We start from the raw sequence: 13,140 nt of genomic DNA, 5'->3' as shown, positions 1-13,140 counted from the left end.
AAATAAAACTTACTAAAATCTCAATTCGTCAAAAAAATGTTGGTAACAAAATAAGAATAATAAAAACAAATTTAACTTTTTCCTTAATTTTTGTACAAACTTTTCGAGAACTGCTGTAAAGTTGATGTACTTAGGTATCCTAATTCTAGGAAAGCTGAATATACCCTTAGCAAAAAAGATCGAGTATAAGTAGAGAGTTACTGTCACAGTGTAGACTGCCATCTCTCGACACAGGCTTAAAACTTTTTAGCTTCAGTTTTGACAATTTTTCCCACGTTCTTCAGTTGATATGTTTTAAAATTGTCAAATATAATTATTAGCGCCACCTAGCGGAGAGTCAGCATAATGTGTAGCGCCATCTAGTGTACACAGCCACAGTATATTTCTAGTGATGGTTCTGAGGTACGTTTTTGTCTTTAGACGTTGTCTGTCTATACGGAGTTATACATCTTTGCCCTTAGTAAATGGAAATCATGATCAAATCATGATTGATATTACATGGTATGTATTTGGCATAAATCTGTGGGCTATTTTACCTACCACAGTGACATTGACGACTTGATACTGACAATTATTTTGCTCATTTCCACTATGACCTATCACAGGTGTCTATTTGAGCAGTCACCAACTTATATGATGATGATGATGAGATTGAACTACCCTTAGGATATTAAGTAACTAACAACCTAGATAATTAAGTCTATACTAACAAGTTCTATGGATTCTTAACTGGTCCGAAATAATAGTACATTGTGCAACAAGGGGAGGAAGTTGAATATTACTAACGAGAGTAAGTTAAATCGCGACGGTTTGCCGGAGCGATTTAAAGACTCGAGTTAGTAATATTCATACTCCCCGAGTTACACACAATGTTTTTCATCACACTCGCAATGTAAAAAATATGTAAATAGATGTAAAAAAGTTAAGTACGGTACAAGAAATTTCATTATTCCCTTGGGAGAACGATTTTTCTATAACTCACGCTCCGTCTGCATGCGTGTGATGAAAACATTTTTTTTTTTATAGATGAAAAGTGCCTTTCTCGATTGTCTGCTAAATGCTCAAAATTCACCCGTAGCTTAGAAGCCACAGGGGCAAGGTGGCTGACAAGGGTTTATAGGGGCAGGACAAGGGTTAGGGGGTGGAAACCAAGGTTGAGGGCACGGCAAAGGGCACGGCGAGGGGAACCAAGGCGTTGGACATGGATCCTGGTTCCGTAGAGCACTAACGTCAGCACAACCTATAGTCCGGAAGATCTGTGGTGGATCAGGCTGGAAGGCGATGGTGGGAGGGCTGGGAACTGACACTCTGGGGGGCACGATGACTAATGGCGTCGGGAGGGGGGGCTGAACTGGGCTTGGAGTCACCTGAAATTATACAAAAAAAATATTGTCTTCGGTTACCGCGATAGTTACTCATGAAATAAAACTATGGAAACGGATTAAATCGCGTATAATGAATTTACAATTCATCCCGACGTTCTATAGAGTACACTTTACAGCGTTCGAATTTTTCCTCAGTCACCCGTTGACCACGAACGCTGTAGAGTGTTTAAAAAAAAATACTTCGAGAAAAGGTAACATCAGTGGCTTAACATTGTCTTCGGTTACCGCGATAATTAATTATGAAAAAAACTATGTAAAGATGTGAAGTGTTCGAAACGTCGGGATGAATTGTATATTCATTATAAGGTACAGCGAGGCAAATCTTGACTGGGGGGTAATTGTAACTAGTCCATTTTTTTCATTATTACACTATGATGTTGAGTTCTACATCCACTGAACACGTCTACCATATATAACCGACGGACACTCTATTTAATAATGCAAACATTGTAAAACATGGAAAAAATGGATCAGTTACGTTTGCCACCCAGTCGAGATTTGCCCCGCTGTACCTCACGTGATATTATCCGTTTCCATAGTTTTATTTCATCGGCCTATTTCACAAGTGACAATGACAGTGACATTTTGCCGTTCATTGCCTGTTCAATAAGCAAAAATTGACCCTGTGTATGTTACTTATCAACCCATAAATTGGCACACAGTTGACAGTGTCAAGTGTCAATGTCACTGGTGAACTAGCCCACAGATTTACTACTTTTTCAGTACAGATGGTGTTTTTTTACACACTAGTGCGAGAAGTGGTTCATTATATGCGAGGTCGAAACTTCGGAGGCTCATCTATACTGAAAAACGTCGTACGATACACGTGCGAAAAGGAAATTCGTAACTCGTGTCGATTTAAAACACTCCCTTCGGTCGTGTTTTAATTTATCGCCACTCATTTCGAACTTCCTTTTTTACGCACTTGTATCGTAATGTACTATTATAAGCTTCCTTAAAACGTATTGAGATAGACGCTAAAAGTTTTCTTTGGAGCTTAGTTTAAAGATATCGATAAATCAAAGAAAATTATGAGCAACTTCACTATGAGAATATTTTTAGTGTTTTATCCTAAGAGTAAAGTTTTATATTGCTGTTTGACTGTGTCTAAGTTTTCTTAGAAACTTTTTTAGAAATTATTTTGCGGTTATTTAATGCAAGAGGAACCAGCTACATATTTGCGGCGTTTCGCGTTGAGACTTTGGGGCCATGGGGGCCCACGCTGAGAGAAAATACAATCAGTCTTCTTTTCATGTTCGTTCAACAAGTTTTTTGGTTAAAATAGCGCCTACGTGCTCTTTGGTTCAAACAACAAGCTACTTGTCATTTGAATCGGCAATATATTTGAATCAACAAGTCGATTTTTATAAAAACAACCTGACACATATTGTTTTAAACATACGTTTGGCTGATTCAAACGGATAAACCGCAACAAGTCGAACTTGTTAAATTCACAATGCAAATTTCTCTCAGTGCAGTGCCCGTCATTTGTATAAGGATTTGTCGTCTCGCCTGATAGAGACCTCAGGCGACCAGAGTGCTGGTTTTTCGCGCAACGTATAAGTATCGCTATACAGCGTGGAAATGCTGCCAGCCTTCTGGGTACCTTGCCCATTGACGGCGATTTAGGCCAATTTTTTTATTTAAAAGTAGGTTAGGTATTTAGTTTTAAGTAGTTTTATCATGTTTTTATTTGTTTTATTTATCTATGCAATAAATACTTATATCAAAAAAAAATGCAAGAGGATCTAAGTTTAAAATGTTAAAATACAAAAGTTTTCTGACACGTTAAAAGCATGTAAATAAATAAATAAATATTAGACGACCGGTCTGGCCTAGGATAGTGACCCTGCCTGCTAAGCCGCGGTCCCGGGTTCGAATCCCGGTAAGGGCATTTATTTGTGTGATGAGCACAGATATTTGTTCCTGAGTCATGGATGTTTTCTATGCATATAAGTATCTATTTAAGTATGTATATCGTTGCTCAGCACCCACCATAGTACAAACTTTGCTTAGTTTGCAAGTTGATCTGTGTAAGGTGTCCCCAATAAAATAAAAAGGTGGAGGCAGCTAATGGATATAGATTGACATAGGGCTACTTTTTGTTCTCTACTTCCTTAAAACGGGGGGGGGGGGGGGCATTTTCGAATTTAACGTGAGCGAAGGCGCGGGCAAACGCTAGTATAATAATAAAATTTAAAAGTAGGCATACCTTGATGGGGCTAGGGCAAGGTACAGGCACGGGCTGTGGTCGAACACAGATAGGGGGCAGCACTGGAGGCATCACCGGAGGCACTCTCACTGTGAACGGGGGCTGCTGTGGGGGCTGAACTGGTGGGGGCCTGGGGTTTGCCATATGAAAAATATTACTTTAATATTTATTCTCGACAATCATCATCCATCATCATCCTTGCGTTATGCTCTTGCCACGGCTCATGGGAGCCTGGGGTCCGCTTTGGCAACTAACCCCAAGATTTTGCGTAGGTACTAGTTTTACGAAAGCGACTGCCATCTGACCTTCCAACCCGAAGGGTAACTAGACCTTATTGGAATTAATCCGGTTTCCTCACGATGTTTCCCTTCACCAAAAAGCGACTGGCAAATATCAATTGACATTTCGCACATAAACTCGGAAAAAGTCATTGGTACGAGTCGGGGTTCGAAACCGCGACCTCTAGATCGCAAGTAAAGATAGTATAAAACATGTATTACAGCTGGTCTGGGACCGCGGCAGACTGATGTGGACTATTTCCTAAGAAATCCAAATACTCGTAGCGTAGTGTAGTAGTTTGCCATGTTTCTGTATTGACGGTTCTGTGGCAAAGAACCAGAAATCCTGATAAGGTCTAGATGTTACCTGATGGTCGTTGGAGCAGGTGCTGGGGGACAAATCGGCTGGGGCCTCAACCAGATTGGTTGGGGCCACGGCTGCAATATAGGTCCTGAACGTTCCTTGAAGATTCTATGACAAAGGACCAGAAATCCTGGGTCTATAGCTTACCTGATAGTGATAAGAACAGGAGCTGGCGGATAAATCATTGGGGCCAAACTAAGATTAGTTGGGTCCTGGGGCAAGAAAAGGGGCCCGGACGCTGATAAAAAAATCTATGAGAAAATGCCAGAAGCTTACCTGACGGTGATGGGAGCAGTGTCTAGTCTACTTGATAGATCAGATGAGGCTTTACCCGGTTCAGATGAAGGCTCAGGGCAAGAGATAGGTTCCGGACACTGCTTGAGGATTCTATATGACAAGGGACTAGAAATCCTGATATGGTCTATAGCTTACCTGACGGTGATGGGAGTAGGTCAGCTGTGGTCTTACCCAGCTCAGCTGAAGACCACAGTAACAAGATAGGGATCGGGCGCTGCTTGAGGGTTCTGTGACGAAAGGCCAGAAATCCTGTTATGGTCTAGGTCTTACCTGATGGTTATTGGAGCAGGTGCTGGGGGACAAATCGGCTGGGGCCTCACCCAGATTGGTTGGGGCCTGGGGCATGAGATGGGGCCCGGACGTACCACGATGTTAGACTGCTGTGGACAGACTGGCGGGAAGAGAAATAATGACTATTTTACATTACAAAGATTGAGACGGGCATGTTAATGTGGTTCGGGCATGTAGAGAGGATGGATGAGAGGAGATTAACGAAGAAAGTATATAAAAAAAGAGTGGAAGGGTCAGTTGGAAGTGGAAGACCTAGGCGAACTTTCATCAAATCGGGGAAATATTGCAAAAAGGCCAGGTCAGAAGTAGTCGAAACCGACGAGCGTGTATGAGAAACGTTATGAAAGTGTGTGAAGCGAAAGAGGTTTGTTAGGATCGTAGTAAATGGAAATCCGTGATCTCTGCCTACCCCCCTGGGAAAAGGTGTGGTTGTATGTATGTATAAAGGGCAAATATGTGAAAACCGCTCGTGCCCGTACCCAATGGCGCAAGTGAACGATTCTAGAGTAGGTGTATATCGATGTTGTAAGCTAGCTATCTCTATAGCACTTCCGTATTGGCGGACAGAGCCAGACTGCGATTCTATCAGAGTTTAGCGTCAATTATTGTCATTTTGGTTAAGCCGGCAGTTGTGCAGTCAACAACACAGCTATGAATACAGACAAAGTGTCAAAAATATATATACACATCATTGTTGACTGTACTTAAGTGGGTAGGTAGACTCATGTATCAGATCTTAAAAAAACCGCAAGGGCAAAAACGATCCGGGACTGTCCGGACCAGGGTAACGCAGTACAAGGGTGCCTTCAGGGCCCTTTTACTTAAAGAGTGGGGCGAAACCCACTTTACTCAGTCCGAAGTCCGAGCGTACACGAGCTTAGACTGTGTGCATCGGAACGCGCTTCTTTCATATTTGATCGCCATTGTCCGAAATGTGGTGGTTACCTTGCCGAGGTCCACAGTCATAGCTGACTCCGTCACAGGGGCAGGGCTCTGAACACGGGCAGGGGCTTTGGGGCTCCGGTACCGCCTCCGGCAGAGGCTGAGAGAGCGCCGAGCCGAGGAGGAGAACTGAAATAGAAAACTGTGTATTAAGAGTTTTGAATGATTAACGGTTATTTTCATTAGACTTATATTGACCGGCAACTTTGACATCCACCCGCCTTCATCAGTTTTCCGTGATCATGATGCATGCAACTGCGTCGAAATATCGGGAGCTCGACAAAAATCAAAAAGGTAATCACGGTCTATATCCCGGTAAATATAAGTCTAACTGTGTATAAAATTACCAGTTTGGGGGTTTTCACAAAAAAAATCATACGGACGAATTGGTAACCTCCTCCCTTGAGAGTTGGAAGGCGGTCAAAATGTGTTGAAAACCTTTTTTTTTTTAAGTTAGTTACATTTCTGGGATTCGAACCCCCACCCTCGCATGAGCCGTCCCATACGTTAGTCCACCCCTGTACTAACTGAGCTACGAACGAGTTAAAAAAAATTTGATACACACCCAGGATTCAAACGCAGCTTCACGGCGTGACAGACGACTGTTCACCAACGACGCCATTATATAACCACCGATATCGGATCGGATAATGTTTTCACATTATCCGATCCGATATCGGCTGTCGGAAGGATTGCATTGTCAAAAATCAAAGATGGCGCCTTAATGTATAGGATATCGGTTCGACATCCGATATCGGATCGGATAATGTGAAAACGCACTTACACATCTCGATTGGGATCGTTCAGCGCAGAATCACTAGCAGTCATCACTTTTGGCATGTAAACATTAGCTTGCAGAAAGCAGCCAGCATAGCCTATGGACGCTTGCAACTACAGAGATGTACAATGTAGAAGCAAAGGCTGGTCGTTTAAATATTAAATCACTTAACGTATGTAACTATTAACTTAGTTATCAACTCAATTCGAACAGACTCGCCTGTAATTGTTATCCGTTTAATATTGAACGGAATTGGACTAACTGACTATATTTAGGTTGTTTACATTGAGAACTAGGCATCTATGAATTTACTTAAGTGGTATCTAGACTGGGGGCCAAATGTAACTGGTCCATTTTTTCATGTTTTTCAATGTTTGCATTATTAAATAGAGTGTCCACCGGTTATACATGGTAGGCGTGTTCAGTGTATATGTCGCAGGGAAATGGCCAAAACAGAGATTTGATCAAATCTCTAAGGGATTTGATCAAATCACGCAGGATGTCAAAATGGCGAATCCATTTCCTCATTTCTCTAGAAAATTTCAGTCATTTGACTAAATCCCTGACTCTGTTTAGTGAGATCACAAAATCGGCCAATAGACACGCCACGTTTTGTCATTTCACTAGATTTGTTTAGGTATTTGATAAAATCCCTGAACCGCGACAGTGAGTTGACGAAACGTACTCAAAAAGTCAACTAGTTTTAACATTTCCCTAAACAAATTTAGGGAAATGATAAAGTCTCAACTGGTGATTTGATCAAATGTCTGAACTGGTCTCGTGAAATGACAAAGCCAAGAATCTAATATATCCAATTAGATTTATTAGACTCTTGCCTTTGTCACTTGATTTAATTGAATCCTTAACTAGATTAGTGAAATGGTAAAATTGAATCCGTTTTTAAGAGTTTTTGGTTTTCTATAAATAAGAAAAAAAAATAGAATAAGTGAAGAAACAAAGCTAAAAATGTTTCATTTTAAATTATTATCATATTTATTAAAACATTTTTTCTTTTCACTGAACTTGTTTAGCGAAATGATAAAACTAGTTGACTTTCTTATGCTCGTTTCGTCAACTTACTGACGTGGTTCAGGGATTTTATCAAATCCCTAAACAAATCTAGTGAAATGACAAAACGTGGCGTGTCTATTGGTCGATTTTGTGATTTCGCTAAACAGAGTCAGGGATTTAGTCAAATGACTGAAATTTTCTAGAGAAATGATAAAATGGATTCGCCATTTTGACATCCTGCGTGATTTGATCATATCCCTTAGTGATTTGATGAAATCTCTATTTTGGCCATTTCCCTGCGACAGATACATGTAGAACTCAACATCATAATTGCCCCCCAGTTGAGATTTGCTCCGCTGTACCTTACTGTAAAAGTTTTTCAGTTTAGATGGTGTTTTTTTGCCCGCACTGCACCGCAAAGTGGTACATTCCTTGTCAGGTGGAAACTTCAGTTGGTTATCGGCACTGAAAACGTTGTACAATACACGTGCGAAAAGGAAATTCGACGTGTCGACTTGAATCGATAAGTGAACACTTAAAAACACAAAATATTTGTTAAAAATAATTTGATTTGTTCCCATAGTTGCATACTATAAGTGAAGTTACGAATTTCCCTTTCGCACGTGTATCGTACGACGTTTTTCAGTACAGAATCTGTACTATAGATGGCCCTCTGAAGTTTCGACCTGACAAAAAGCGAACCACTTTACGCACTAGTGCGGGCACAAAGCACCATTTGTACTGAAATAGTAGATTGTACAACAAGGGCATAAAGTGAGGGTAAAAATGGACATTTATGCCCTTGCGTACACTCTGCTTTTCACTTATATTGCGAGGGAAATTATATTTTTCATGCCAATTTACACCACGAAATTGTCGTAAAGCAAAAAAACATAATACTTACATAACCGAATCCCGCCAACTAACTTTTTTTTTACATGTTATCAGAGTTTCAGATGGTCGTGCCAAGTCAAACATTTCAGGCCCCGTAGCCGAATGGCATTTCTCCGACGCCAAACGAAAGCGATACGCCGCTGGCTCTGTCGCGCCAATACGCAAGCGCGATAGAGATAGATATCTACTAGCGCTTCGTTTCGTGAGCGTTTCGTGAGCGATTGTGCCATTCGGCTAGCCACCCAGAACATATTTTAACAATAGTCGACTCCCATTTTACGTGATTTACTAAATTTGATGACAGAACGCTCCCACGAACGCTCCGGCTGTGGAATGAGCTCCCTGTCGAGGTATTCCCGATGAACTACAGTATGGGGTCCTTCAAAAAAGGAGTGTACAAGTTTCTAATGGGTCGGCAACGCGCACGTGACACCCCTTGAGTTACGGGCGTCCATAGGTTGCGGTGACCGCTTTCCATCAGGCGGGCCGTATACCTGTTTGCCACCGACGTGGTAAAAAAAAAAGAAAATACGAAATTCTAAAAAAAATAGCAAAAATAAAATAATATCACAAGTTTGACATCTACACAATTTTATTGATCAGTAAAATTGTGCAATATGTTTTAATAACTGTTTGGCTGTTGAGACCAATTTATCAAGTCTTAGAAGAAAATTTTACTTTTATGCTCTAGAATATAAAATGTGCCGTCTACGAACGACATAAAGGTGCACTTTTTGAGCGTGAGAAGTGAAACTAACTATTATTCCCCTTGAGATACAGAATGTTTTGTCTATGGATGTAGAACCTCTATTATTCTATAAAAGTTCAATATAGATTTTAGAATACGTATATAAGATTTGAACAAGATGTACTTGTACTCCCAGGCGGGTAAACTCTGTAGTCTGTGGATTCAGCGCAAGAAATAAGACAATATTCTGTGTAAATCTAGATAAAATCCATCTAAAAATGTGCTTTTTTCACATTCTGAATGTAGAATCGGGGGGCCCAAATACTGAAAATTCTCATCTACACCATACGCGAACAAAAAAAAGGTTACAGCCGGCACTTCAGTAACAAAAAAATCGATTTTGCACTCAAAACGATTTGCATAATACCGTGTGTGGGGTAAAGAAAGTGGATTAAGCTATTTTTCTACTCGTCGACTGTAATCTGTCAATTAGGACTCCACAGACTAAACTATAAGTGCTAACTTTTCAGTGTTGGATACTCTATGGCAGTTCCGACTCAACTATAATAATATATGTAATCTCATTATAGTTGACTTTAAGTTAACTGTAATAATTTCAAAAATAGAACATCATACAATTTCTATACTAATTTGCGATACCTGGCAAATTTTTCTGCATCTGAAATACATTTTTTTTTATTTGTCGCGTTATCGGCCAATCAGAGACGGTTATTACAAACAATTGGTTGCTAGGTAATTCGATGTTGATACAAAGGTGAACGACGCTATTAACATTAATTTTAACTTGCATGAATGATGATATTTCCGTCCATTGATGATGAAGATGATGACTCGTAGAAAAAGTATTGTATACAATAGTGATATAACTAAGCTTTTCACTCTCGTACCGTACTATTAGGCCACTCAGCAAGCTTCGTGGCCCAAACATGGTACTCGACTGAAAAGCTTTGTATTATATCACGATTGTATAAAATACTATTGTGCACTAAGGAATTATGTGTTTATACTCAACCCAACACGGGTTGAGTAATTACAGGACAGTTCAGACGGGATAATATAATCGACTGATATAATATACATTTTTTAGATTTGTGGTAAATTATGCTACCAAGTAAAAAATACTCCTAAACGCGAGTTTTTTGAGAAATTGACAGAAAAATTGTATTCTTGTGCCCCAATTCAGTAGGTATTACGTAATATCGGTCATAATCGGTTAGACAAATTGGCATACTTCAATAATAAAAAAAAACTTCAGAAAAAAACTCTACCCTGAAATAGTACATTACGATACAAGTGCGTGAAAAAGGAAGTCCGAAACGAGTGGCGATAAATTAAAACACGACCGAAGGGAGTATTTAAAATCGACACGAGTTACGAATTTTCTTTTCGCACGTGTATCGTACGACGGTTTTCAGTACAGATGGCCCTCCGTCCTGACAACCTCGACCTCGATCTGACAAGAAATGAACCACTTCTCGCACTAGTGCGTAAAATAAATAAATAAATAATAGAGTCTGGCTAATGAAAGTTGAACCCAGTATTTTTTTAAAACAGCAACTCTGGATGTCATATCATTGATTGTCATCTGTCAGTGTGACTGTCGCTTTAACGAATTTCGGTAAAAGTTAACAGCAAAATCTATAAATAATAATGAATAACACCATAAAAAATAGTAAAGTAAGTGCTGTAAATTAATTAGAATTAATAAAAAAGAAACCATGTTATCAATGTGTTGCCAGCTTCAATTTTTTTGAAATTGCCACGTTTTTTCGGGCTCAACTTTCATTAGCCAGACTCTAATAAATAAATATTATAGGACGTTCTTACACAGATTGACCGAGTCCCACGGTAAGCTCAAGAAGGCTTGTGTTGTGGGTATTCAGACAACGATATATATAATATACAAACGTATTATATACATAGAAAACATCCATGACTCAGGAACAAATATTTGTGCTCATCACACAAATAAATGCCCTTACCGGGATTCGAACCCGGGAATGCGGCTTAGCAGGCAGGGTCACTACAAGCTATTCCAGACCGGTCGTCGGTCGTAAAAAAGGCTTACGAGCAGACAGGTTGCCTGATGGTAAGCGATCACTGCCGCCCATGGACACTCGAAACACCAGAAGTGTTTTAGAGGTGCGTTGCTGGCCTTTAAGATGTACGCTCCTTCCATAGGTTCCTTGTATAAAAAGTACTCACCAGATAACCACAGAACTTTGCCCTTCGCCATCGTCCGGCCGTCTAATAGAAATCCACAAAAATAAATCCTTAAATAAAAAATATATAATATCTCAAGCTATAAACCGGAAATTTCAAAAACCGTACCATACCAAATGTGCTATTTATAAAACAACTTTATTTAAAAAACCGGCCAAGAGCGTGTCGGGCCACGCTCAGTGTAGGGTTCTATTTTTGTGATTTTTTAAATATTTTTTAAACATATTGTTCAAAAGTTAGAGGGGGCACTTTTTTTTCTTTAGGAGCGATTATTTCCGAAAATATTAATATTATCAAAAAACGATCTTAGTAAACCCTTATTCATTTTTAAATACCTATCCAACACTACATCACACGTTAGGGTTGGAATGAAAAAAAATATCAGCCCCCACTTTACATGTAGGGGGGGTACCCTAATAAAACATTTTTTTCCATTTTTTATTTTTGCACTTTGTTGGCGTGATTGATATACATATTGGTACCAAATTTCAGCTTTTTAGTGCTTACGGTTACTGAGATTATCCGCGGACGGACGGACGGACAGACAGACATGGCGAAACTATGAGGGTTCCTAGTTAACTACGGAACCCTAAAAAGAATTTTGTATAACTCATCGCGAATCGCTGTTTGTTTTTAACCGACTTCATAAACGAAACACTATGTGAAAAAAAATCTTAAATATTTTTAACGCTCGGTTGGTCAATTCGTTTCGTTAAGATTATGAAAGTCAAAACTAAGTGTTAATAGAAGTTATTAGTTTAATTAGTAATACTTCGCAGGTTTATGGTTTTGTCAATCAGAATAAGAGTTTGAAATAATAATGTTATTAAACAAAAAATAGAATGTGAATATCTTTATTTAGTCAAAAAATAGTACGGTGCGGGTAAGTCCCTCAATACTTAAAAACCGAACAAACAGATTTAAACTTCATAAATCGACTTAAATGTAAGCTGGTAGGTGGAATAGTGTTGCTACTCAATTGCTGAATTTATGGAGGATAAGAATGTGTAATTTGTCCCCTTAATATTTAAATAATTAAGTAGATAAATGATAATAATAAGTAGATAAACTATTGATGTTACTTTCACTAAAATAATATATTCGAACAATTTGTAAAATTTATCGTTATTTCTAGTAATGTAAGATGGTTGTAAACAATGTTTCCAATAGTACATTACTACAGAGGCCGGGACAAAGGGGGTTGCCGGCCGAAGACATATAGACGGCCGAGCGAAGCGAGGCCAGATAGGTCTGAGGCGGGCAACCCCATTTCCCGCCGAGGTATGTATAGTGCTTTTCTCAAACATGGTATGAAATAAATAAAGTCTACTGAAAATAGTAACTTTGGATGGCTGTATCTCCTAAACGGTGCGTCGTAGCGCAAAAATAATCGAATTTTCGTTCCCCTTTGATTCCCCGTATACGCTTATAAAAAAACAAAAAGTAAAAAAAAAATTCAAAAAAAAAAGAAAAAAAATTTTTTTTGTATGAAAACGCAACCAAAATCAAATACCAGTTGCAGTTGGCACGTCTATAAAGCCCCTTATAGTTTTTTTTTTAATTGGCTAAATACCTGGATGTTATGTCACAATTATCTGTGTTTGGAAATTAAAAAAGAAGACTTTGCCGGCCTTGGCCTGCAAGGTTTGTATGAAATTCCATTATCTATCAATCGTCCTAGCCGCACCTGCAACGTCATACTTCGCTGCCAATTATAAGGCGCATAACATCAATATTTCATACCATGTTTGAGAAA

The 13,140-nt window shown here is 39.2% G+C and overlaps 1 protein-coding gene across 1 annotated transcript; it reads right to left on the bottom strand.

The window, feature by feature from the left end:
- Nucleotides 1-900: 900 nt before the first annotated feature.
- On the bottom strand, nt 901-11,397 carry LOC125239095 (anther-specific proline-rich protein APG-like). The gene is made up of 5 exons (XM_048146579.1): nt 11,367-11,397; nt 5,773-5,898; nt 4,807-4,927; nt 3,598-3,727; nt 901-1,367 (listed from the first exon to the last, which is right to left on the bottom strand). Exons 1-5 carry the CDS (start codon nt 11,395-11,397, stop codon nt 1,080-1,082), a joined length of 696 nt encoding a protein of 231 aa, XP_048002536.1. The 3' UTR covers nt 901-1,079.
- Nucleotides 11,398-13,140: the final 1,743 nt, after the last annotated feature.

Source organism: Leguminivora glycinivorella, chromosome 25 (genome assembly GCF_023078275.1).
Source record: "Leguminivora glycinivorella isolate SPB_JAAS2020 chromosome 25, LegGlyc_1.1, whole genome shotgun sequence".
Lineage (NCBI taxonomy): Eukaryota > Metazoa > Arthropoda > Insecta > Lepidoptera > Tortricidae > Leguminivora > Leguminivora glycinivorella.
The sequence above is the reverse complement of the archived record's forward strand: the minus strand, read 5'-3'. Positions and strand labels throughout refer to the sequence as shown.

Bases quoted from the DNA above. Each gene is read 5' to 3' on its own strand.
- LOC125239095 (XM_048146579.1), bottom strand. From the start codon at position 11,397: ATGGCGAAGGGCAAAGTTCTGTGGTTATCTG. The intron at 3,728-4,806 runs GTAAGACCTAGA...GGCAAACCCCAG, and splicing joins CCTGCTCCAATAACCATCAG to GCCCCCACCAGTTCAGCCCC. The intron at 1,368-3,597 runs GTATGCCTACTT...GTATAATTTCAG, and splicing joins CTTGCCCTAGCCCCATCAAG to GTGACTCCAAGCCCAGTTCA.